Genomic DNA, 22093 nt, shown 5'->3' on the forward strand with positions numbered 1-22093 from the left:
ATAACCGAGCCACGAATGGATAAACGGTAGGAGCGGAAGATTAAAGAAATTTTCGCGGATTTAATAATTTTGAACATGCAACAAACATCGAGCGAAGCATTAAAATTCTATTTTAAGCTGAACAATATTCGCGTTGCGCATCGATTTTTGCTATTTTCCGACATTTACCTGAATCTGGCTGATTCTCTCGGCGCTTCCTCCGTGCGTCTCGCCCATGTGTACCACCAGAGCTTCCCGGGTGGGATACCTCGTCGAACAATGAACGCACGCGTGGTACTTATCCCCGTGGCTACCGACCATGTGTTGGAACAACGCCTCCAGGGTGTCGGCGCACTTCTCGGAGCAGTACTGGCAGTTCTGCGAGGGCTTCCGGAGGTTCCTCCCGGATCTCCTGCCACCCCCGAGCTGATGCGCCCTCTCCGTGTGTCGTTGTTGCAGGGACATGGACAGGAACTTCCTGTCGCAATAGAGACAGAGAAGTCTAACCGGTGGAGTGGTGCAAGACGACGGCTTCGACTTCTGCGTCGGCGGAGGAGGAACCAACGGCGATCCCGAGGAAAGTCGCGAGGCCACCGATTCGCCCGCCTGACAGTTTTGAAGCACCGACGCGACCTTATCCAAGGGTAGGCTGCAATGCAGCCCCGTCACGGGCAACTCCTGAACGCTCGAGTCTTTGGCCTCTTCCACCCTCGACTTGGTCGCGACGGTCTTCTTCGGCTTCTCGCACTCCTCGGCCTTTTCGTTCTCGTGATCGTCAATCGTACGACAAACGTCGCTCAACAGATCGTCCACCAGTTCGCCGCAGATCGCTCGCACCTCGATGTTTTCCGAGACTGCGTGTTCGTCACGCGTTCGGCTTCCTCTGCCGTCGTCCACGTTTGCCCTCTCCTCAACCTGATGCTCGCTCAACCTGTCCATTATGATCGTGCTCAGTGTACGACTTTCCTCGTTTTCTCTCGAAACACTTGGATCATCCTCGGACGATTCCTTCTCCTCAACGTTCGGACGTTCTTCCTCCATCCTCGAGGGAGGCTGCTTTGAATCTTGACTAACTCCAATCTCCGAATGCAGACTCTCCTCTGCCGTTCTCTTTATATCCGAGCAGTCTGTAGTCTCTGAGGATTCGGCGTTTTCAACCATCGAGGAGTCCTCTGCCAACCGCGGCACAACGGCTGCTTCGATATCACCCTCGCTCGAAGGCTCGGATTTAACCGCTGTATCTGTCGGGTCTTCTTCCTCCTCCTCCTCCTCCTCTTCTTCCTCCTCGTCGTCAGCACCTTCCCTCTGCCTTTCCAGCTCCTTTGTCTTCTCCGCGTTCTTGTCCTCCTCCTCGTCCTTGATCACGCCGTTCAGCACCGTCATCACGTACTTCTCTAGAGTCTCCAGATTTCTCTCGACGCTATTCCGATCGTCCTCTTCCTTCCTGGGCGAGTCCGAGTTTCCACTGACGGCTCCATCCGGCACCTTCTTGCGCAGGTTGTTGATCACATTGCTCAGCCGCGACCGCTTATCCTGGGCGGTCTGCGCCGACGATCTGTAGGCGTGACCGTAACGTTCCTGCTGCTGCTGCTGCTGCTGCTGTTGATGCTGCTGACGGTCGGCGTTGCTTCCTGCCGCGTTGGCGGGATGGTTGACGGCCAGATCCTCCAAGCTCTGCGTCGACGCTACCATTCTATCGGACGACGACGCCGAGTCGGATACCGAAGGGATGCCGGACAACTTCGCCGTGTGATAACCCTCGACCGTATCGTCGCTCGGTGTCTCGCTACCAGCTACGTCCGCCGAAGCCGCCTCTAAAAGAGATTCTCCGCTGTTAATCGTCGCCGTTTACGTCGGTGCCGCCTTCCGAACACGGAACCATCGTCGCGAAACATCCTGTGTTCTCGATCGTTGAGAAACGATTCGGGCAAGTGTTGGGCGCTCAGAGCCTCTCAGCCTCCTCGACAGATATCGCGCAATTTATTTTCGGACCGCGAAGATAATTGTTTAAAAACGGACGGCACGCGGTAAATCGTCGCCGCAGAGAAACAAGCGGGGTACGACGGCTGTTTATTTATCTAGAGCTGGCCACGTTTCACGTAATCTCATCGTGGAGAAAACTCTATTCGCCCGGCGCTGCTTAATATTAATCTCGACGGTTCAACTGATTTCCCGCTCTGATCGCGTCTCGGATAAAACCGGTTAACTAACTCTTAATTAGCAATTTTCCGTTTCCTTTGTAATTGCGCCGATGTAGAAATAAAAAGTCAATTAATCTGAATTTATCTCGTCGTATTCTTTTTTTGAATGAAAAAAAAACCGAGTGACAAGAAGCGAGATAAATCATGGTCAGCGTTAAGCAACGTTGATAAAATCGAAGATAATTATTGCAGCATAGATAAAAATGCAACAAAAAATATCGCCACGTGCATTTTAACTCTACTTTGTAATTTTCAAAATTAAATAAATATCAAACTCTGTTTTTAGCGCGAGTGACAAGGAAAAGTGGGTTTTTGAGGGCCAAACGCGGTTAGCTGGACTAATCGCGTTTGACTCTCAAAGTCCACTTTTCCTCGTCGCTCGTGAATTTTTATATAGAGAATCTTTAGTTGATCAATCATTTATTTCAATATAACTCTGTCTTAAATCGCTTCGTAACGTTATTAATATAACAATCGAATTAGTTTATTACTTTTCCTGAAAGTTGAAAAAAACCGCAATTTTCAAATCGTACAAAAAGAACATTGAAGAATAGATCCACTTGCAAGCTCAAAATAAAACTTGACAAATCGCGGATTCGCATCTCAGCTCTCTGCGCTTCGAATCCACCAGACCGTTCTAGTTTCCTCGTCCGAAAAAAAAAATATATATACACGTATATATTTATCGTTTAGAGGAGGGAAATGAAAAATATTGAAAATAAAGATAAACGCAGATATTATCCGCCGCGAGAAAATCAGAAAGAGAGAAAGAGTTCTCTCCTCGGCTGTGTCTCTGCCGACACTTTTTTATCCGGAAGTCGGGGAGAAGGGAGGCTGCGAGAATCGATAACCGTCCCTCTGCCACGTCGAAAGGGGTTACGGCTGTACGAGTAGCGTGCACTCCGAAAGGGAGAGAGAGGCAGACGGATATACATGTATATATCACGCGCCACACACACACGCGCGCGCGCGTACACATACGCGCCTGTACGCGCGCAGACATACCCCACAGCCCCTGACAACAGCCCCGAGGTGGTAAAAACCGGCCGGCTTAGTAATACCCGCGACAATCCCTTCGACCATCCGGTTCGTTTTGCGAAAGGCGTTGACAACAATGGTAATTAATGGCTCGTCTATCGCGGGCTATTAACGATACCGATATACCGCCACCCCCCATTTCGCGCGATATCGATTTGTTTCTCCGTCCGTCTCCTACGAGAGCGTTCCCACCTTTTCGCCTTTTATATGGTTTATACCGTACGCGACGCGCAGTATATGGATCCGCCGGGACTTTATCATCGTTAGAATTGCGAAAGAGCCCGATCCCGCCAGAAACTGCAGTCCCGGGAAACTCGGCGAATCTTCGTGAGCAGTTCAGACGTAATGCCTCAAAATCGTCGCGAGTAAAAACGAGAGAGAGAGGGAGGGAGAAAGTTACATTTTCATAATGAACAACATTGCCTCTCCTATTATCAAGGGAAAGTAACGTGATTATCTCGGAGCAATTTGTCTCTCCATCGTATTTTAATCTCTAAAGTGAGTAATTTTCGCCGTTGCCTCGCATACGTTACGTAGATAATTCACGAAGTCATAACGCAAGTTATTTACTTAATATATTAAGCAGAGAGAAACAGTGATCTGTAATTATACCCGTTGTCCTTAATAATGAAAGAGCTGACAAAAAAACTAGCGTATAGTATGAAACAAAAGGGGGAAATAATTTCAATCGGTGAGTTATCCCGTCTTCAGTACACGTATTCAGCTAAAGGTCAAATATTTTCTCGTCGTTTCTCTTTATTTGCAATATTTCTCCGCGGTATGAAAATTTCCCCGTCTTCCCGTAGAGCACTCGCCTCGGAAAATTACGTCAGACATAATTTCCGGGGAAAAATTTTCCTCATCCGGGAATAATTTCAGGAGTAATTTCCAGAAATAATCCCAAGAAAAGTTCTCGCGGAATTTCCTTCCTTCCAGAGAAAACGCTGCCCTTGGAAAAATTCCACGGAAAATATCTCTCCTCCCAGGAGAGACATTTTCCCTACGACGCTTTTAGGTCTCGGATAGGTAAGGAATACGTTGTATTTCAACGATATCAATGATTCGGAAAGAGTTCCTGAGAGGAGCTCAAAGAATTCGAATGCCGGAGCAAAAAAAACGTCCACGATTCGTGAGGCCTGGTTTGAGATATACGAGTTCGTGTCTAATTGTAGGTTTGGGCCACGCAAATCACGGACTCGCCTCCGACACAGTCCGTTCAGATCGAGAGATGATCACCGATCGGCGACTAGAGTCCCTCTAATCAGAGTCAACAAACGGCAACTTTTGATTTGGTCCTAATTCTGGCAACTCTCGAAAGAAAAACAGAGAAAGAAAGTGGTAGAAACAACGAATGACTATCCATCTCTCTCGCAGAATCTTGCCAGAACTAGGTGTCCAGACTAGAGTCCCTCTAATCAGAGTCCGATCAACAGATGACGTTGATCTATTTCTGGCAACTCCCAAAAGAAAGATAGAGAAAGAGGAGAAGAAACGGAAAAAGAAGAAAAGAGAAGAAAATGAATAGAAATAGCGGATGTATATTTTCTTTCGTAGAATTTTGCCAGAACGGCTATTGGTCTCTGATCACAAGTATAGAAACTCTAGATGAGACTAGAATTCCTCTAATCTGAGTCCGATCAACAGACAACTTTTGATCGGTCCTTCTGTTTCTGGCAACTCCAAAAAAAAAAAGACGGAGAAAGAGAAGAGAAAATGGAAAGAAAAGGAAGAAGAAAGAAATGGATAGAAATGGCGGGTGTATAGCCTTGTTCGCAGAAATTTGCCAGAACCGACTAGAGTCCCTCTAATCGGAGTCTGGTCAACAGACGACTTTTGATCGGTCCTTCTATTTCTGGCAACTCCAAAAAGAAAGACGGGGAAAGAGTAAAGGAAATGGAAAGACAAGGAAGAAGAAAGAAATGTATATCCTCGTTCGCAGAAATTTGCCAGAACCGGCTATTGGCCTCTGATCACGAGTATAGAGGCTCTAGATGCGACTAGAGCCCCTCCAATCGGAGTCCGATCAACAGACGACTTTCGCGATCGGTCCTTCTATTTCTGGCAACTCCCGAAAGAAAGACAGAGAAAGCGGAGAGGAAGCAGAAAGAGAAGGAAGGAGATCGAAATAGCGGATGTACATACTTTTTCGCAGAAATTTGCCAGAACCGGCTATTGGCCTCTGATTACGAGTACAGAGGCTCTAGGTACGACTATTACGAGGTCTCTCATCGGTCGGATTCATCGGTGGCGCGTCTGCGCCGCGCGAGCAGGCCCGACAATTAGCTAGCCGTAGCCGCCAACGACTCGCGGTGATTGCGATCTCGACTACCAGCGTGACTACTTTCAAAATCCCGCGTGTGTTTTGTACACACAGCCGTCGGCGGGGGCCCGTGAACGCATGACGGACACCGTTGCGCAACGCGCGACGACGAGCGCGCCTCGCGACACCGAGGATACGTCCGTGTGGGTACACGCACGCGACCGGCCACGGCCGCCGCCGTTTACTTATGCCGCGCCGAAGGTGATTAGGTAATAATAAAGATAACGAGGTTGAAATTAACGGCTTTTAGCGCAGCTACATCGTGTTGATTAGGCAAACTAGTTCTGTAACTTCTGCAAAGGACGCACGAGTCGCTGCTACTCCTGCAAGCGCGATTGCTCGAGGATAGCGTGACTCGACGGATATGCGTCGCGATAAGAAAAAAATCGTTCGGCGTCGCGAGAATGTCACTTGTGCGCACGTGTAAAGTTGGATTACTTGAGCAGCAAGACTTAAGACTTAAAGGAAGTGACCAATGACAGAGTCGAGAACGTAAGCAGCCACTTGGAGCTTTAAGCCACTCTCAAACTTGCACAAAACATATCATATCCTTTTCATTTTACTAAGAGATATTTGCTCGCAGAGGTCGGCATGATCTCGTATATTCGATAGCGCATTCGAATCCTTATGGCATGTACTAGAGGGGTCTTCGGGGGTGTGGCCATCCATACAATGGTCTACCAAACCGACCATCGAGTGAGATACCACGCGTCGCTCTGGAGTATGCTATCCCTACTTTATTTAGTAAAATATTTGGTAAAATAAAGTAGATAAACGAGAAGGATTTCGAGTGTGTGCCTGGACAGCCCAGTTGGGAGAGTATTCGCCCAGCAAGGTCCCAGGTTCGAATCCTAATCTACTCCTAGCCCGTTATTTTTCTCGCCGAAAGTTAATAAATTTAAGGCCCGAAGATACACCCCTATTTATTACCGTGGAAAAATATTAACATTTTTGCATGCTTATCTCGTTTTCTATTGAGCTCTATTTTTCTATGAAATAATATTAACCCTCAAAGCGCGGCCCGTAACGTCCATGTTAAAAAGTACAATATTTTTTTATTTCATCGGCGACCGGGTCTAAACTTTTGCGTACTGATGGAGAAAACTTGCAACTACAGCATACTCAAATTTCAATTTTTTCTTTTACCCCGTTCATGCAGGAGCCACCTTAAGCTTATTCTACAATGGACGCAAAACGCGAGACGCTAAGCCGCAGCGCAAGAAATCGCTCAATCACAGTCAAATGTGAGAAGAATGATCGACTGTCATTCGCCGATTTCTTGCGTCTTGCGTCCATTGTAGAATAAGCTTTAAAGAACGCCACGAATATCTACGTTGTCTCGCGCACGATTTTGATATAACCAAATGTATTCGTTCATCTGCGAGACTTTCGCAGAGAAGGAGAGTTGGCTCTCGGACATACGTCCGTCTGCCCCGCGGATGTAAATGCGAACGTCACGTAGCTGCTTCGCCGGAGCCTTGAAAACAATCGTTACGCCATCGTAATCCGGCAGTCGTGTTCGCGTTTATAGCCGTGTTGCGCACGGGGGTCGACGAATGCATTTTGCGGATCTTGTGCAGACCCGGCTAGCTTTACCCCCGATCGATAATTAATATAAGAGCGTATCTGGGGCTAGACTCTTGAATTTATCGCTAAGAGAAGCGACTTGCGAGAAGAGTTGTGAGAAGAGCCAATCGACTTACAACTTTTCTGCAAGAGCAGAATTTGCGCATACGTTTCTTTCGCGAATAAATTCAAGAATCTTGCGCCGAGGAAAAAGGATTTATCCCAGTTAAATAAATGAGATGCGTCGAAATCGCGTTTCTTTGAGTCTGCCAAATTTTTATTCACTTTTACTAAAATACTTGCCAGATTCGAACAAGTAGATATGAATTCTCTTTAGAGATTCCAGTCTCGATGGAATAAAATTTTGGTTAAGGTAAAGAAGTCGTTTCTTTGAAATAAAGTCTAGTAAGGTCGAAATTTTGACAAACTTGTTTTCTGGGCGTGTCCCTTGTTCCATTGTGATTTCGACTCGCGGCGTTAAACGCCCTCGTGATCCCCCGAGGCGCTACACAAATGTTGAAAAGATAAGCGCGATATACTTGTAGCATTTAAATATATTAAAAAGGCCAGTGCTCCAGGAGCTCCTTTTCGAAGACACGTACTTTGGACCACTTTAATGATACGTCTGACCGCAATTCATGAGCCGATTATAATTTGAATCACTGAGAATATGACGCAGAGCATTCAAAACCGGAGAACAAGGAAGAAATTGAGCATATGTCGTATTTAACGACGACTCATGACTTATAGAGGTGTGACATTTTCATGTTATTTTTTTGATATTTTTTGCGTTATTTTGATAATGTTCTTGACAATGCCGCGACCAGAGGTGGGCAGGGCTTCAATAAGACGACTTAGGTCCGGTTTCACCAACGTCGCTTAACTTGAAACTTGGTTTAATTCGTTCTTTGTCTCTTTCCAACTTTAGAAAGAGGCAAGAGAACGAATTAAACTAAAAACAACGTTGGTGAAACCGGACTTTAATGTTTTGATAGAACAATTTACGACAGTTATTAAGGCCAAACTATGTTAAAAAAATGTAACATAAAACATAACATAACATATTAAGATAGCATGGAACAAATCACTGAAATTACATATCATTTTCAGGCTATAAAAGCAGTAACATGTCTAAGAAAAGTAAAGAAAAACTTAGGTCTTAGGCATAAATCTCTTTGGTTTAGGATACAATATTGACGTTAGAAATGTTTATTAAGGAAAATTGCTATTTTTGACGTTATTTGGACGCTATTTTGCGTTTTAAAAACGTGTTAAAACGAAGTTGGAGTACTCCAAAATGTAAAGAAATGACATTAAAAACGTTCCTAGAGCATTTTGCGATATTTTGCGTATAGAGATAGCATCAAAATGTCACAGCTCTACTTATGATTTCGATTTTCGCTTCGGGCAGGCCGGTCTGAAGATGTTCAGGAGGAAAACCCGCGGAAACCGCGTATCGGAAACTCGCGTGATGATGAAACGCGAGACGGCGGTGACACGACACTTGGTGCATACGAAAGAATTCATCATTATCTGTTGTTGACTCGGCGCGATCGTCAAACTGATGACGAGCGGAGCAGCGACTCGCCGCCTGTTTCCTCGCCGATTTAAATAACTATAAACCGCGTCGTCGCGAATTACATTTACCCGATTTCTGCGCGCATCAACTGCCCCGAAGGGACTCACCTCTGCTGGGTGCCGGTGGGGCCCTTTTCGGGGTGTCGTCGGCCGAGGGTGTTCTTTCCCTCATGCTTGCCCTTAGTTGAATCCCTCAGCATCATCATTTAGTTCTGGAAAAGAACAGCAGAACACGAACTCGCGTGAATCAACAGCGTCGGCACTTGCTATCGTTATAATGAGATTTTCGAGTGAAAACAACCGAGAACACTCGATACTTTTACATATTTGTCGGAAGCGAGGTTGAGTAAAGAGGGGGGAAAAAATTGAACTCGAGGTGCGCGCACGAAGTCTCTCCAATTCCTTCTATTCAATATTATATCCCCCCCCCCCCCCGGAGATTAGCACAGGCGATATGTTTGCTCTCCTGCCCGTTCGCTCATTAATAAAAGCCACATAAGTGGAGCACGAGGCAAAAAGTGACACGAGTAACTCGACTGACCCCGTGGCGATTGCGAATCAAGCGTGCCTGGCAAAATTCGCATTTTAATCGCCCGAGAAATCGCGGCGTCCGAGGCGCTCGCCCAAGCTAGTCACGCGGAAGTTTGGCACTCGCGTGAGCACGAGGGCCGGGATTTCGGCGAGGATTCGAGAGGAAACAAGGCGGCGGGAAGGGGAGGAAGTGAGAGAAGAAAGAAGAGGACGGGGAGAAAGGTGTTTGCCTTCGCCGAGGATCGAGCTCGGTGCCGACCTCGGCCGGCAGCGCGCATCGGCCAGAAGAAAATCTTTTCAAGTAGCAACAATAGAAGTGAATAGAATAGAAGCGGTTTTTTTCGGTGCAAATATTTTTGTCCCCCTGAGGACAACGTGACAACGGGGGGGGGAGGGGGGAGGGAAGATGGAAGGAGAAAGCCGTATCTTCTTCGTTATCAAACATCCTACCCGAAGGAATAATAAACCGGATATTAAGTATTCTCCGTTAAACATCGTATTATAATATCCGTAGGCATTCATAGAGTAATAATTACTCTTGCAGAGCCCCTTCTCCTCTTGCAACTTTTAAAAGTTAAAAGCCTCGTAGACTTTTAAAGCAGCCACGGCAAGCAGTCGCGTTACGTAACCTGAGAGGGGAAAATAGGAAAACGTGAGAATGCGTTACTTAAGGGCCGCGATAAAAGGAATTTTAATGACGGCGGGGCGACACCATATCTCGCGCTCGCTCCGTTAATTCCGGGCAAAAATAAGGATGCCGTAGGGCGAAAGAGATATAATATAAAGGTCCGTTGGAGAGACCGCACGTGTGGACTTCTGGGATTAAGCGATAACGTTTGAGTGGGAGATGAAGCAATGCCGAAGAAGGGAAAACGGCAGAGCGGAAACGGTGACGGAGAGCGGGAGGGGAGGTGCAAAAGGGAGGAGAGGAGATCGTGGGGAGGGCGCCCCGCTGTCCTGGGTGGAACTTAAAATATCGAGCGTCACGCACATCGACGCTGGCGCCGGAAACTCGGGAAACGCGGCGTCGCGACGCGGCGCGGCTCGACGCCCGTCGTCGTCGTCGTCGTCGTCAGGGAGAAGCCTAGAAATAGAACTTGGACGCCAACTGCTCGCGAAAGGCGGGCGACCGCCTCTATCGGGCCCCATGGGAATCGGTTGGAATTTTCAACAGGTGAAAAAGTGGAAATTCCGGTACGTCGCCAAGGTGTGGAAATGCCTGAAACGACCCGCGGCTACCGTCGGATGATGACGTCAGTTTCGAGCGCACAGGATCGGCGACGACGAGGACGAGCGCCGCGACGTGTCCTTGGCAGCGCGTGGCTGCCGAAGGATACTGGAGGATCAAGTCCCTCTAATCGGAGTCCGGCGAACGTACGGCGACTTGTGATCGGTCCTTCTGCTTCTGGCAACTCGCGAAAGGAAGAAAGAGAAAGCGGAAGGGAAACAGAAAAGAAGGTAGAAAGAGGCAGAAATAGCGAGTGCATGTCTTTCTCCCTCGCAGAATTTTGCCGAAGCTGATCTGTTGGCCAGACACCGATCGTTAGGGACTCTAATGCCCATTTCTACACCGAGAAAAATTCCCATCGGATAAACCAATTAAATAGTATTTCCGATGGTTAATTTTTCACGAGGGGAAAACCGCTGAGGTCACCGTGGTGCACAGATTTGCGGCATTGCTGGGCATTTTTGGAGCATTAGGCCTTGCTGGAGCATTATAAAGATAAATAAGATAAAGTAATGCCCACTGAGCATTAGTGGGCACTGGTGTACAAGATTTTGGGTCAGTGGTTTTCCCCTCGATTTTTCCGATTGCGTTTCCCCATTAAATTATGGATACATCGAATGAAATGTGATTCAACAAACCGATTACATTTTTCATCGGATATATCCGTTTGTTATTATGTAATCGGATTATCCGATTATACTTAATCGAGTATTTTTCTCAGTGTACCAAATGCAGATTAATTTTAATCCCAGTTTAAATGAGCTCTTCTCTTTCCCCAATTCCTGAAACCGGAAAAATATAAAAAGTTAAACCGAGATCAAAGTTAATCTGCACGGGTGAAAATGGACCATAGCCGAGGCAAACGGCGATCCCTCTTGGATGTCAACTGCGCTCCCGTATAATCGAACGATATTTCCGGGGACGTCGCACCACGCTCTTAACGCCATTATAAAAATCGACAACTTTTTAGGCGCCGAAGATAGCCGTCGTTCCCAGCGGCGGCAGCCGCGAGAATTGATAATACTTGAGGCGGAGGATAGAGATAGCAGCGCCGATGCCTTCGTAGCCTCCTATTGATATCTTCTAGATCTATAAATATTTCTTGTAGTTAAACGCGGACAAGATTAGATCTAATAAGACGGCTAACGCGCACGACAATTTGCTGTAACTTTAACTGGAGAATTACTACACTGAGAAAAATTTTCACCGGATAAACCAATTAATTAGTGTTTCCGGTGGTTAATTTTTCCGATTAAATTATGGATACATTCGATGAAATTTATTCGCCGAAATGCAGTTACCGATGAAATTTGATTGAAAAACCTATCACATTTTTCACCGGATAGCACGATTTAATTGAATATATCCGTTTGTTATTATGTAATTGGATTATCCAATTGTACTTAATCGGACATTTTTCTCAGTGTACGCGCGCAATAGGTACGTTCCTCTTACGCGCGAAGAATAATTACGCGACAATCGACCCGTTATTGTAGCGGCTGTTATACACAGAATAACAACTAAATTCATTAAATTTCACAGTGACGAGTCGCAACTTTGGCCTCTTATTAATTCCCTCCAATTTCGTTTCATCCGCGCGGAGTTCCGCAGAGCGTTCAAGTTCGCCGGAATCCGCTGAGGAGAGCTTAGGAAATCCGTCGTCAAGACATTTTTCGCGTCGCGTCCTCGGTCTGGCTTAACTACCGAATATTTGATAAGTTCAACCGTCGTTCCCAACTATACTTCGTCCTCCCTTAACGCTCGCGGAATGAGGAATGCGGAAACGCGCGATACCGCGTGCGGCTCTTATCCTCTTCGCTTTTCCTCTCCCTCCCTCTCCTTTCACATTCGGAGAATCCGATTCGGAGAAGCCGGCCGGCGGCTTTGTTTTCCCTCGCGGATGTAGAGACAATAACGAGACGCCAAGTTTTCCACAATTCTCCTCGAGCACCGCGGTATCCCGTATTAATTTATGATTATCGAACATGTCCGCGATTGAATGTCATTATTGTAAGTCGATGCGGGCCTTCGATGAAAGAAAAGGAACATATTAGTTCACTGTCGACCACACGGAGGGAATTTTCTCCGAAAATTTATCCGGAAAATCACGCAATCGTGGGACCAACGCGGAACTTGGGAGAATTTTATGAAACTTTACCTGCACACATTTTACTAGCAATTATAATTGACAAGTCCTCTATTATGAGATAGGATTTTAATGTGAGCGAGTAGGTTTTCAACGAGGGGGAAACCGCTGACAAAAATCTTGCACACCAATGCCCGCTAATGCCCGGTGGGCATTACTTAATCTTGTTATCTTGTTTTGTCTTATTTTATCTTTATAACGCCGCAGCAAGATCTAATGCCCGAACTAATACCCCAAAAAATGCCCAGTAACGGCCGCAAATCTGTACGCCACAATGCCCTCAGCGGTTTTCCCCTCGGTTTTCAACGGCAAAATTCAATGACAAATCTTTTTTTCGCAACGATTGCACGATCTAACAATCAATTCTCCACTAAACGGATTTCATTTCAAGGGCAATAAATTCGTGGTGGAACCAACGGATGGTGCCTATTAATTTAGCAGAAACTCCCATCTCATATCAGGAGCCTATCTCGTAATAGGGGACTTTCCTCTCTTTTTTCCCCTCTGTATACTATACTGGCAAAATGTGTGGTGAAATTTCACAAAACTCACGTGAAGCTCCTGAAAATGCCATGTTGTTCCACATGAATTTCAGGATGAATTTTGAGAGAAAATTCTCACGGCGTGCGAGTCCCGCGAGGAACGTTTCCGAATCGTTAAACCAGCGACGGGCATAGACGTAAAAGTGTTTATAATGATGATCAGCCGGCGTTGCGATACATTTTTCATATTTATAAATGCGGAACGCATATTTATAGCACCGATGATTGAAGCGCGTCGAGATTACGCCATTAAACTTGTGCCTCCTTTCATCGGAGTAAAGCTCGTCGGGTTTGCGCTAAACTTGAAAAAGCGATCGAACGGCGGGCGACTTATCGATTATTATTCGGGGAAAAGGAGGCTGCTGAGAAAATATTGACAGTTCGCCGAGATAAAATTATCTCGGTGTTAATTTAATTTCGGTCGAATTATCAGCCCGGGCGCGCGCTTAATCGCAGATTATTTCGGGGCGCCGTATAAGTCGCTATCTACGACGATAACAATGTTGTTGCATTGCATTCGTGTAGTCCCGATTACGGCCACTAAACACAAGGTGCGATTAGCTCTTTCGCGCAGCGGCACGTCGAGCTGCCGCTTCGGAGGAGGCGCAAAGTAACGGGAGGGCGAATCGTTAATCACATACTTAATGTACACGCGCTAATTCTCTATTCTATATTGTGCCCGGGCGTTAAACAACAATTTCCAGCCCGGCGATTACGTATTAATGCGAGATTAATTAATTATTAACGCGCACGATAATTTCACGCAAACAGGCTGGATTCGATGACGTCGCGTTTTATCGTTTTTAAATCGCGACAATTTTCGACCTTTGGCGATTCGCGCGTGGTATCTTTCCTTCTCTCTTCTCGCGATCTCCCGCGAATCGCCGGCCGGAATATCGGCAAGTATCGCCTCTACCGAGGATCCACTGCGAATCTGCGGGTGTTACTTTTATACACATGTATGTGTGACTTAGTGAAGCACCTTTTACACGCTTCTTGTCGTTAAAAATTGCGACACATGACTTAAAAATAATTTATAAACGGCAAGAGATGTGGAAATAACGTTTACCAAGTCATGCGTCGCGATTTTAAACGGAAAGAGGGAGCGTGTAAAAAGTGCTTCATCAAATCACACATACACAGTACCGACGAAAAGTATATCACTTTCAGGTTTTCCGGAATCGGAACAATTAACCATCGGAAACGCTGTTTAATTGGTTTATCCGATGAAAATTTTTCTCCGTGTAGATTTGCAGTGTTTATGGGGAAATTGGCAAATCAATTCTCGATTTAGACGAGCTAATTACTGGCGATCTTTCATCTGCCGGGAATATCCGTATATGTTTTTCCTTTTTACCCCTGCTTGTAGATGCGCGTCCCGAGGGACGCAATAAATCTCGGCGGGACTGAAGCCCTATTTAGGAAAGTTTGGACGAGCCATAACTTTCTTGCGCCTTCCTTATGGGTTTTCCCCATTCTTCCCGTGCTACGCCTCTTTCTTCCTCGCGGCGCTCCCTCCGGCTACGGGCATCGATCGACGCATTTCCATGGCAATGCAAACGTAATCCAAGCGTGCATAATTAATACCGCCCGGCTCCGTGTTGTAGAGCCTCATACTTGTTGATATCTTCATTTGCGTTACGTCCCGATCCCTCAATCACCCGCCGCGAATCGGCCAGTTGTCATTATCCGATAAAAATATACGAGTCGTGCCTGAAAGCGACTCGGTAAATCCGAGCCACCTTGACCCGAGCATTATTCCCGGCGACGAAAACGCCTTTTTCCGAATAAGACGCACCGGATACAATGGTGAGAAATATTACCCCGGGATAATGTTGGGAGGAAACTCACGGTGTCCGCTTTATACAAACCAACCGCATGAACGAGGCGACAATAGCACCGCAACTTACGTCTACTTCTGCGTAACGAATAATTGCCGCATCTGTTATTCAAAAATCGCCATTTACGTCTACGAACTCGTCGAGCAACATTGATGAATGTACAGGGTGTCTCATTTTAAACGCAAATATCTCCCAAAAATCTGAAAGATACGGAAAAACGTTTCGAACAAAAGTTGTTTGCTATTGCAACGGCATATTCCTGAGACCAAATCAAGAGCATTGCAGAATTTCGATATAAAATTAAGGTAGACAGGAAATCTCGTAGCAGAGAATCGAGGGGTAAACCGCTGACCAAAATCATGTACACCAGTGGGCATTACTTTATCTCGAGCGTCATCTTGTTATCTTATTTTATCCTATTGTGTTGCTGAGAGCATTGTGGTGCAAAGATTTCGGGCATCACTGGGCACTTTTTGGACATTAGTGGGCGCCATTTGGCCTTGCTGGGACATTATAAAGAATCTAAACAATAACAGAGACGAAACAAAATACAATAGATAAAATAAGATAAAGTGATGCCCACTGGGCATTAGTAGGCATTGGCGTACACGATTTTGGCCAGTGGTTTACTCCTCGCAGCGAATAAAGACGTCGGAACTTGGCGTTCGGCTTTCGGATGAAACAAATTCATTCGCGCGCCTCTCGTCTGTACACGGAGGGAACTGTTTTTTAGAATTTACCCTGCAAATCACGGTAGCCGTGGCACTTTGAAGAATTTTATGAAAGTTTGTTCATACATTTAGTAAGTTTTACTTAATCTCGTGGGACTTGAATGGCATTTTAAAGGATTTCATGAGAGCTTTTTCAAATTTTAACAACACATTTGAGTAGAAAATTTCTCGAAACGCCATGTTGTCCCACGTTTAGTAAAATTTACTACAGCCTGGGCCGCCAAGTGTTTAAAAACATTGTTTTTAGTGATTTTAAGGGGAAATTCTATGAGAAAATCGTCCACCTTCGTTTCACTCGCGTTCCAAGAAGGCGCACGCGAGGCGGCTGCGTTACGTAACCGGAGAGCTCGGCCCTCGACCTGGTCGCGGTTTTCCGTCAAATCAGATCGGCGCGGCGGAGCGCGGAGCGCCAAGGCGAGATCGGCCTCTGTTCGGCCGCGCTAACGGCGAAACGGTCTCGCAAACATCGCCGCGGCCGCCGCGCGCGAGTCCAGCTGACCTACTTGCAACGGCGACGTCGACGTCGACGTCGTCGGCATCGCGCCTCTCCATCGCCTAGCAGGGAGAGATCCATCGCCGACGCGACGCGAGCCGAGCTCTCGGCTCCCGCACTTCAATCCCGAGCGTCATTCCGATGTGTGACGTCACGCGAGCCGCGTATCGCGCGCTTGGATCTTCGCTATATCAGCGCGCGCGCCCGCGCTCTTTCTCGCTCGAAAATCTCGCGAAAATCGATATCGCTGCTCGGGGGGGATTTGCACAACGCCTCCGGATAGACCGCGAGCCTTGTCCGGAAGGAACGACCGCGGGCTTTTGCGAGAAAATTGAGACTTCGCGACACTGAAGCTTCTTGCACCTTTTTCGTGATGCGCGTAGTTTCGCATTAATTCGCTCCGTTATCTCGATATATCTATCTCGCGAGTTACCGCAGCCTCAAAGTTTATTTCCTATGTAAATTGCTGCGATGATTGCACGGGGGGGGGGGGGGGAGAGAAGTTTTTCTTGAAATTTATCCTGAAAACCGCGTACTAGTAGAATGTATGGTAAAATTTCGAAAGACTCTCATAAAGTTAATCGACTGGACTCTACACTGAAAAAAAGTCTGATAGATTCAACCAGTCGTCTGTTAGAAAATGGACGAATCAGAATTCCTTTAGGATTTACCATGAAAGATATTTCATAACCAGAAGTTTGCTAGACTTGACTACAAATCTGGTAAATGCTAAAGGGAATTCTGATTCGTCCATTTTCTAACAGACGACTGGTTGAATCTATCAGATTTTTTTTTCAGCGTAGGATCTATTTTCAATTTGTTATATTATGTATCCGCTGTGACAAACCATATCTTTTATTGTACCCATTACTTGTGATCTTGTTTCATTTTACATATTATTATTGTACAGATTTTGATTGTCTATTAATGTAATTTGTATCTTCGATAAGCTTGTAATCCCGATTATCAGTTGTTCTTTTTTAGAATGTGCTTGAGAAGGACCTAAACCCTTGGTCGAAACGTCGCACTGTATATTTTTATATTTTATTTTATTAAACACGTGCCAGTTAAGGTCGACTAAACTTATTCATTGTTATTTATTAATGGCAACCTAAAGGGATTATTGCGTCTCATAAAGTTTGTTCAAACTGCCATGTTGTCTCAAGATTACACGATTTTCAGGGCAAATTTTAAGAGAAAATTCTCTCCGCGTATACTTGATCCTTTCTGTTCGACATGCAATTATAACCGCGGTCTTCTGAATCGCGACGCCGAGAACCATGTTCGAGAGTTAGCGCAGGATTAAGCTCGACAATCGCGTCGACGTATCGCTTTTCGTATATAGTTATTTTGCCGTGCCGCACAATGTATTCCCATTTACATAATCATGAGAAGTTTTAATAAAACGCCTGAACCTCACGCCGAAGTCTATTTCAATAAACCCTCCTCTCCCCGGGTTCCCCAGTTTCATTTTCCCCGAACGGCGCATTTGCTCCGCGAGTGAAGACTCGAACGACGATCCGCCGTGTCGAAAAGGGTCGTGGAGGGATAAAGATTTCGGGCCGCGCTCGAGATACCTCTCGAAATCTGCTTTATCTTTATCTTCCCCACCGAGACGACTTTCAGCGTTTTTCATTGGCAGAACTGGTGCGCATTGTGCGCACACTAAGGCTTGTTCGGTTGACGATGCTAGAACTTGGCCCACGTTCTAGTTTCCGAGAAATGTGTGGCCAATCAACTTGCAGCTACTCCATGAAAGCTACAAGTTGATTGGCCACACATTTCTCGAAACTAGAACGTGGGCCAAGTTCTAGCATCGTGGACACGGGCCTATGGTCAGTCAAACGATCTATACAGCATGCGTGTGTTAACTTTGCATCCGTACGGATCATTTTTTAGCTAGCTAGTTTTTGAACGCGTAACGACCTTAAATATAAGAATTGACTGTGAACAAGTCTTAGTGTGCACTCGGTGCGCAACAGTTCTGCCAGTGAAAAAACGCTAAGTATTTGTGAAGCCCGGCCGGCGCGAAATTGGACTTGAGAATTTCGGCCAATCGGAGTTTTCAGCATTGCTCAACTTTCAAAATGGCCGAGTATGTTCTCTACTATCGTTGGCCTGCAATGCCTGCAATATACTTTTGTACACACTTTAAGTATATGAAAAGATGTTTTAATCTGTAAAGCCAATTCAAAGATAGCGGTGTCACACTACATGTCGGTATTTGCCGTTACTCCAGCATCCCCGTAAAGGCCAGAACTACTTGTTTCATGTATCAGGAACTCTAGAACTCTTCAAAAAGAAGCTAGAACTCTCAATAGTCGATGAGTTTCCACGAAATGAGACGCCAGCTTCGCATACACGTTTGGGTCTTGAAACGCGTCGACGAGTATGCGGAGCGATGAGGTTCCTAGAGCTTTTGAACCCTTTACCGGTACCGCGCCGAGGTGGTTGCTTCCGTAGCGGCTCAGAGCTCCGAGCGACGCACGTCTCTCCCAAAAATGGCCCCGGCTAACGCTCGATTGACTGGCGAATTGTAATTTTTCACCCGATACGAAGCCGCGTCACGCAACAGGGCGAGGTAAAAATGTGGAGCGCCGAATATCGATTTGTCTTGGAGAAGCGCCGCGGAAGATTGATAACTCGAGGACGAAGGCTCGGCGATTTCGCGCAACGCGGCTCTGCGTGCCGGTCTCGATGATGACCGGGCGCACCCCAAGGATTGGAAATCACGAGACGATTAGAGTCTCGCTGATCAGAGTCTGATCAATAGACGGCAACTTTTGATCCGGTCCTTCTTATCTGGCAACTCCCGAAAGAAAAAAAGGGAAGGAGAGAGAAGAAGATAGAACGTATATCCTTCTCTCTTGCAGATTTGTGCCAGAACTGGCCGATTATAGAGACTCTACACCCACAAATTTTCTTCGAATTTTGACCTTTGTTGATTAGACTTTTATTTAATTTTAAAGAAATGATTTCTTTACCTTAATGAAAACTTTATTTGATCGAGACTGGAATCTCTACTCTCTAAAAGTCAATCAGTGGATTATCACTGAACACACTGAATATCCGCTGATTGACTTTTAGACTTTTAGACTGATTCACAGTTGTAATGCACTGACCTTTAGACCTGCACGGACCTTTAGAGAGTACGAGAATTCATATATACCTCTTCAAATCTAGCTAGATGTTTTAATAGAAGTGAACAAAAATTGAGTAGACTCATGAAGAAACATGATTCAACGTATCTCATTCATTTAACATCAAGAATTATTTGACGCCAGTACATGATTAAGAATAATTAAGCTTACAATCGACCATAACTGGCAACGTGTTTCCAACACAGAAAATTTCTTGCGAAAAATATTACCTCAGCCAGGGTTTGAACCTGGACTTCCCCTACACTCTAGGCGGGCGTCTCGCGTTTATTCTCATTTATTTAACTTAAATAAATCTTTTTTTCTGAGTGCACGAGCGATAAGACAAGGGGGAAACCGCTGACCAAAATCTTGTACACCAATGCCCACTAGATTAAAAATTGAGACGGGAAACATTATTTCATAACTGCGTTGTTGGACCCAAAAGAATAGGGTCGGAACGCTGTGTAATAAACTTGAGGAAACAATTAGCCAGTTGGGTTGACCATAAGTTTCCCGGCTCAAATCTTCTTTTATCTTATTTTATCTTTATAATGCCCCAGCAAGGCCAAACTAATGCCAAGAAATGCACGAAAATGCCTAGTAATGCCCAGTAATGCCGCAAAACTGTACACCACAATGCCCTCAGCGATTTCCCCCCGAGGGGGAAGTTAGTTTGGGCATTAGGCCTTGCTGCTCTCTAAAGTTTTTGGAGTGAAAATAGAACCGTGGTGTGAAATTCGCTCTATTGGAGCAAACGGTTCACTCTATGGTTCTATTTTCACTCCAAAACTTTAGAGAGTGGGCCATTATGAAGATAAAATGAGGTAAAATAAGATAATAGGATAAAGTAATGCCCACTGGGTGTACAAGAATTTGGTCAGCGGTTTCCCCCTCGGTGTAGAGAGTAGGGAGGTCCAGGTTCGAACCCTGGCTGAGGTGATATTTTTCGCACCAAATTGTCTCTATTAAAACACTGGCCGGTTAGTGTCGACTAAAAAGCCTGATTATTGTCATTTATTGCCGGCGACTTAAACGAGATTTCGATGTCACAACGGGGGGATTTTTCCACATTTACGCGAGCGTACGAGTCGAGAGGCTCGTAGATCATCCGGTCGACCGATAGCGGCCGATATATAATACAATACAATTAACGCACGGAAGCCGCGGAACGTCGGCGTTAACGAAACGGTGGAACGGGGCTCCTCGCCGTGGAGGAGGAATCTCGCCGAACTCCCCGATAACCGAGTTATCGAGACTCGCGTCGCAAAAATTCGACGAAACGAGATTAAGTCCAACTCGCTCGCGACTCGCCAGGCGGTTCCGTTTCTCGGACAGGGGGGGGAGAGCGGGCCAGGCCTCGCGATCCGCGATGCCGCCGCTCCATTGTTCGCGTCTCGCGGTCCTTTTTTTCTTTCTACCTTGGAAACGATCTAATTATCGCGGACAATGAAGCGGGCGTCGCTCGAACTGATATCCAGTTACGAGATAGTTTCGCGGCGCTAATGGCGTTATAATGGTTCCTCGGCTCGCATACTGATTAGAATCGCGGATCGCGTCGATAAGCCCCGCTGGCCGCCTGCCCGGCGAACGCGAAACGCACGAAATGCCGATTCGGACTCGGCCGGAGGCGGAAAAGCCGGCGGCGGCGGCGGCGGTGGCGGTGGCGGTGGCGGCGGCGTCCACGACGACACGAACCACCATGTTAGCGTCGACTCGGGGGGTCAGGCTCGTCCTACTGCGCAGTAACGCCATCGAAAAGCTTTACTCCACTTTTGCCGACGAAAGGCTCCGGCCGCCGCCGCCCCCGGTGTCCCTTCATTAGCGAGCTCGCAGGGCCGCGTCCGCTTCCTATACTCGGCGAGAAACCTCAGGCGGTCCCCCGGCATGGGGGGGGGGGGAAAGAGAGAGCCATTTCGACGCGACACATGCTCTCGCGGGGGGGAAACTACGCAGCGGCGGGGCGCGGGGGCAGGAAGCCCGTTTGTTTGGGCGAAATTGTGGTAAATGAGTCAGTAGGGTAAAACTCGAATCGATCGAGGCCCTAAAGCCGTCCTACGGCGCCGGCCTCAGCCTCGCGCGATCATCCCGACGTTGTCTCGCGGCGACGACAACGTCGTTCTCTCTCTCTCTCTCTGTCTTTTTCGCGTCTCCTCCTCGGAACCGCGAGGAGGCTCGCCCGAGTTTTGTCCGTCGCTTTTCATTCTTCCCGCCGAGGCGAACCGAGGTTTCCGTCGCGCGCGCGTCCGCGATACGATCAATCGCCTCGGACGGGGCGCGCGCGTTTTCTTCCGCGCGCGGGCAACTGTTACGCGACACACTTACGCGCCCCGCGTCGCCGCCGCGCCGGGTCGCGCCGAAAATTCCGTCCCGACGGCTGCGGGCGCGAACGCCGTCGCGCCGCAGCGTCTCAGGCATCCCGTGGCGAGGAGGCACGTATGCACGCACGTATGTGCGCCGCGCGGCTCGACGAGATTTCGAGGAGGCGGCCTGGAGCGCGAGCGAGAGAGAGAGAGACAGAGCGAGCGCCGATCGGCCACGGGAACGCTCTCTCGACGGGAAGCGACGGGGCTTTTCCAAAATCGATAACCTCGCGCCGGGTATCGTTCGTTCCTCGCGGGCGCGAGTCTACCGGGGAAGAGGACTCGTCGCGAGCCTCCTCGGGAACGGGACTTTGGCCGCGGGCGCGACGGAGCGCGCCGAGCGACGGGGCCCGCGAGAGAGACGGCGGTCACGTACGCCCGGGGGAATCGATAGATAAA

General features: G+C 47.2%; 1 protein-coding gene across 1 annotated transcript in view; it reads right to left on the bottom strand.

Annotated features, from left to right (window-relative positions):
• LOC105560286 overlaps positions 1–22093 on the bottom strand; it is a 45115-nt gene that overhangs the window by 20904 nt on the left and 2118 nt on the right. The window contains exons 2-3 of the mRNA XM_012009259.1: positions 8791–8894; positions 169–1793 (exon numbers count right to left, since the gene is read on the bottom strand). Of these exons, the coding sequence (XP_011864649.1) occupies positions 169–1793; positions 8791–8854 (1689 nt within the window). The 5' untranslated portion in view covers positions 8855–8894. The remainder of the gene's footprint in view (positions 1–168; positions 1794–8790; positions 8895–22093) is intronic.

Source organism: Vollenhovia emeryi, unplaced genomic scaffold (assembly GCF_000949405.1).
Source record: "Vollenhovia emeryi isolate VEMERY1.0 unplaced genomic scaffold, V.emery_V1.0 DF939234.1, whole genome shotgun sequence".
Classification (NCBI taxonomy): Eukaryota; Metazoa; Arthropoda; class Insecta; order Hymenoptera; family Formicidae; genus Vollenhovia; species Vollenhovia emeryi.